General features: G+C 38.2%; 1 protein-coding gene across 2 annotated transcripts; it reads right to left on the minus strand.

The window, feature by feature from the left end:
• On the minus strand, nt 3,809-5,291 carry LOC104724572 (protein ABIL4-like). 2 transcript variants are annotated; one of them, XM_019232957.1, is made up of 7 exons: nt 5,160-5,291; nt 5,008-5,064; nt 4,876-4,918; nt 4,704-4,777; nt 4,521-4,612; nt 4,272-4,424; nt 3,809-4,006 (listed from the first exon to the last, which is right to left on the minus strand). In XM_019232957.1, exons 1-6 carry the CDS (start codon nt 5,254-5,256, stop codon nt 4,287-4,289), a joined length of 501 nt encoding a protein of 166 aa, XP_019088502.1. In that variant the 5' UTR covers nt 5,257-5,291; the 3' UTR covers nt 3,809-4,006; nt 4,272-4,286. The 2 variants fall into 2 exon arrangements, with proteins under 2 accessions (XP_019088502.1, XP_019088501.1); XM_019232956.1 differs by lacking the exon at nt 3,809-4,006 and having other exon boundaries at nt 4,210-4,424.

Consider the following 5,297-nt stretch of genomic DNA (forward strand, 5'->3'; position numbering starts at 1 on the left):
TACGTCCTCTGCNACGGCTCTTGTTACCACGTCCGCGGCCGGCTTGGCCTCCACGACCGCTACGTCCTCTGCCACCACGGCCACGACCGTAGTGTCTTTCTTTGTGGACGTAGTTGGTCTCTCTAGGCTCTCTAAGCTCGTTAGGCTCTGCAACACTTTTCTTTCCCAAACCAACTTCGTGTGCTTCCGGTAATGGGGTCGTACCGGGAGGTCTCATAGCACTATTCATCAGCAACAGTTCATTGTTCTGCTCAGCTAGCAGTAAACACTCATTTAGTTCCCCATAGTCTGCAAATTTCGTTTGCCGGTATTGTTGCTGAAGGACAATATTGTTAGGACTAAAAGTAGACAATGTCTTATCCAATAGCTCCTTTTCTGTCACTACAGTACCACTCAGCCTAAGGACTGAGACAATCCTAAAAAGCTCAGAGTTATACTCATCCACGGATTTGTAATCCTGGATCCTTAGGTGTTTCCAATCGTACTCGGCCTTTGGTAGGAGCACCGTCTTTTGGTGTCCGTATCTGCGTTTAAGCGCTGTCCAAAGGACGAGAGGATCCTCTATGAATAGGTAATGGTTTTTTAGACTCTCAGCAATGTGATGATGCATGTGTTGGATACATTTATTCTTTTTCTTGTCCGTGCATGCGGAATCCTCTTCGATGCATTCGAACAAGTCTTTTGACTTCAAGTTGATCTTGGTGTTCATTGCCCATAGCAAGTAGTTGTCACCAGAAGCATTCAGTATTGGATAGTCTAGGCTCTTAAGGTTTGCCATCTGCATAAAACAGAAGTAGACATCCGAATGTTAGCATGCGATATTTAAGATCGAACCATGCACTTGATCAATAGGACATGCGGTATTTGAGACCGTACCATGCCTTGGGCCATGCGGTATTTGAGACCGAAACATGCTTGCCACTTTATGGTTTTATGGTTTAAATTCATGCATGCAAAGCAACAAAAGAAAATATGCTAATGCATGCAACAATTCTAGATAGGATTTCCTTTTTCTCTTAAGATTTTCGATAACCACTAAATTAAATTTAGAAGTTTATCTTAATTATATTTTAATTCCAATTTCATTGTTTTAGCTTTATAGAAATTTAACATAACTTTTAATAACAAACAAAATTTAATCCTAGAACACAAGATTAAATTATGCAGCCGATTATACAATCCTAAGCAAATTCGATTATGATCATGATGCATGAACAATCCAAGTTATTAAATTTCCTAGAACAGCTTTGAACAAATTCTATCTTATGATTTAACAAAACAATTCTAGGTTCTTATGCAACATAACAAATCAAGCAATTTCAAACAATCAAATCCGATTTTAAACTTGATAGAGTTATGGTGCAATTCTCAATCAATCTAACAATCCTAACAACCGATTTTAAGTTTTAGGTTTTAAGGAAATTAAAGCTTTGTTAGATCGTGTACTTGGATGTTTTAGGGTTCATTAGTTTTAAGGTTCAAATTCGATTATAGGGTTTTAAGAGGGTTTCGAATTCTGTTTACCTTAACACCAATAGGTTCTGACCGATATTGATCTGGGAGCTAAAGACCTCAGATATCTCACGAACCTCGAACCTCGAACAGCTTCCACGAACCACGAACTGCTTCCCACGAACAGCTCCTTGTACCGCACGTACTTGAAACTCACCCCCGATCCGCGTACCACGAACCTCGATCAGGTTTTGTGTGTAACTTGATCACGAGCTAAGGATGCTCGTGAATCACCAAAAGAACTTCGAGATAATAGAGGTAAATCTCGGAGGAGAAGAAGAACAAGAGGCGGTTTAAGGTTTTGGAAGAGAAGGATGAAAGCGGCGGCTGCCTTAGGGTTTTAGGGTTTTAGGTGGTTGGAGTCTATCGTGCTAATAACGTGTTATGAATATAGAGTTTAGGGATAAAGCTCTTGTATATTCTTATTGATTAAACTCGAGGTTACATGCTTATATAGTAGAGTTAAATGCCTAAGCTAAACCGACATAGGATTAGGGTGTTGCCGAGAAGGCTTCGGCCGATGGGCCGATGGGCCGATGGTACACGGGCCGAAGGACCAAGAACATAAAGACAGTATATGGGCCGGTCTATACAAAGTCCACTGAACGTTTTACAACACTTGTGAGATAATTGAAAGCTTTTTTAATTAAAACTGAACATGGAACGGTCTCGGTCAAATCCAAGATCCTCCATCTCATCAACAAGATGTGGGGATGGATAATCCAAGGTGATGATCTTAAGAACGGGCAGGTCTCGTTCTTAAGCTAACAATGTAATAAAACTCAAAGAAGCAACATCATTGTATATATTAACAAAAAAACAGTGACATACATAAACAAGAAACAAAAATCAAAAGGACATACAAAAGAGACTTAGACATCTTTTAATGATCCCATATAAGACCTAATCATAGAATCGTTCTTCATTTAGCTTTTCGATATACAAAGCTCCATCGCTAACACTTGACCACGCAAAAAACTGTTAGAAACAAACATGCAATCTTTTATCTTGAGGGGTTTGAAAACTAACTTTTTGAATCCTCTTCATCTCCGGCGTTTCGTAGTGACTACAGATGCGTCCTTGAAAAGAGTAAGAGATTCGATATGAGAACTTCTCCACTTCTGGAGCCAATGGTGCAATACAATTTACAGCCACATAAACACCCTTTGGCTCTCTAAAACATTGCAGCACAAAGAAAACTTTCTTTTCAATCGTCATAAGAACGAAAATCTTATCGTTTATGGGCATGCGCACATGTCGCGGAGCACCAAAACTGAAGGAACAACCGGGTTTTAACGGGTGGGATATCATATAGTGACGAAATAGGCCATCATTGTATGAGCCAGTGTAATTGCATTCGCTGATTTCAGGGTAGAGAGAATCTGCAATACTTCTTCTCATGGTTTGATACTCTCCTCCCATAAGGAACATGCTTGGTGCAACCTAAATTTGCGTTTGGGCATGGGACAGTGACTGTCACTGATCTAAGAACACTCTCCATTGCTCTGCAGCGTTTGTTACCAATGGGTAAAGCACATAAAGGACATTTATTATTGAGTCTTGGCCAGCAAATATGGCAAGCTACATGTCCCATATCACACTGAAATTCAAAAACTAAGGAGTTGCTATCAAATTCATATCAACCCCTATTTAACTAAAAGAAAGAATTTTTCAACTCTCCACATAACAAAACCAAATCAAAAATGTTATCAACCATTGATCGGAACATGATTGAAATCTTTTAAAAAAAAAATCTTAATTACCATCTATCAAATTACAAGAAGAATAAGAAAAAGATACTTTAGGTCAACTTATTAAATTGAAATTTTCTTTCAGCTATATATTTATATTAACTTGTCAACAATCTACAAGTAAAAAAGAAAAGAAAATGAAGGCAAAAAAAAATTCATAAAACTAAAGATCAGATAAACAAAACCCAAAGTAAAAGCTTACAAAATCAGGATCTCAACTTAACAACTAGGGCTACTAGAATGACCACTAAAATAGGTAACTATGTGAATTACACAATGCAATATTCAAAAAGCGTAACCTGATAGACGGGAATAGCGAGTGGCTCGTAGCAAACGGGACAGTCAAGAACATCACGATCTAGCAACACATCTGCTTGTCGTTGCCTCTTTTGCGACTGAATGTTTCTCAAACCATTTCTATCTTCTGAGGAAGACGTCATGTCGATTAAAACGATAGGTTATGCTCTAAAAAGATGGGATGTTTAGGTTTAAAAAGAAGAGATGGTTATGCCCTAAAGATCTTTTGTTGTTGTTTACTCTTCCGTTTGAGATGCTTCAGCTTCGTTTTGGTTCTTCCAAGATTCTCATACCTCTTTGACTCTCCGTCTTCTCTTTCGGACTTGACTTTCGGACTTCACGAGTAGATTATTAGTTTTCATGGGCCATGTATCGTGGACTGCTTATTGAGTAGTTGGGCTGCTTAGCCAATTAAGCCTTTTAGGCTGTTGGAACGGTGATGACATCTAGTGATTAAATTAAGAAATCACAAAAGAAAGAAAACAATACAGATATTAGTGGAAATTGATTTCATTGAAGATCATAGTTAATTACAAGAATTGATTTTGACTCTCTTAAGTCAAAGACAGAGAGAGAGTTTAGTGTAGAAGAAAGTGAAGAAACTAACAGTGAACATAGTTTTCGTATGTTTATGTGCAATTGCAACCAATATTGGAACAATGAGCATAACTCTCTTATTTCAGATTAATTTTGTACAAATCTTTTGATTACCAAAGTACAAGAGGTTTAGTTTCTGGACTTGCTCATGCTCATCAACGCCTTGAGCATCAGAATCTTCTTCCCTTTACGCGATGAAGATTGCTTTATCTCCACTATCTCTGTATTTCTCGACACAGGTATCGCTCTTTGTGGTTCTGGTAAGGGCTTTTATAATACACACAAGGTAGCAGAAAAGGGTAAATATAACTAAACAAAAATATTGAAAGTTGAAGAAAGTAATCTTTGTATCTCTATGTGTACCGGTTTCTTTGGTTGGCTTGGGGAGCTTGAACGTTTCAGTAGAGATCCTGAACGTAAGAGAGGGAATCTCATAGGAGAGTTTGTTCTTTTACCTGCAACATTCACACACACTTACATGACTGAAATGAATCTGACAAACGCCAAGTAAAGAAGTATCATTAGTTTAGTTGATGTAGTTAGTACTTGGTGTTCTGCTGTTGATGTTGTTGTGTACGATGATGGGTGCAAAAGAGAAGCTCCCTGCCTTGTTAGCTTTCCTGCATTTTACAAATCATTCACATTACAAACAACAAAGCCAGAAACAAGAAGAAGAATAGTAGTTTAAGAAGATAAAAAAAAAAATCAAGATTTCTACCTTGCAGTATTTGGGGGGTTTTCTAGTATTGTTGATCGAACACCTTTAAAGCAGATCAGTAAAAAAATTCAGATATCATATAAACATGAACGAATCAAACAATCGGATATAAAAAGTAAAGGATTTAGCTACCACTCTTGAACCGGCATGAGTCATCTCCTGCAGAGAAACTTGTGCCTCTTCCTTGTTCTGTGATAAAAAAAAAGAAAGAAAAGATGATCAGAGAGATATGGCGAATAATGATGGAACGGGTCAATTGTGTCAGGAGGGAAAAGAGGTTATACGAGGGAAGAAGTAACGCTTATGATGGCGAGGATATTGAAATAGAAGCAAATGCTGATGAGTCCCACTCTTCCCCATGTACTCTCTGCATAGTCTCATCCTCTACATGAACAACACACACACACACAGAGAATGTGAGA

The sequence above is a fragment of the Camelina sativa genome, chromosome 11 (assembly GCF_000633955.1).
Source record: "Camelina sativa cultivar DH55 chromosome 11, Cs, whole genome shotgun sequence".
NCBI lineage: Eukaryota > Viridiplantae > Streptophyta > Magnoliopsida > Brassicales > Brassicaceae > Camelina > Camelina sativa.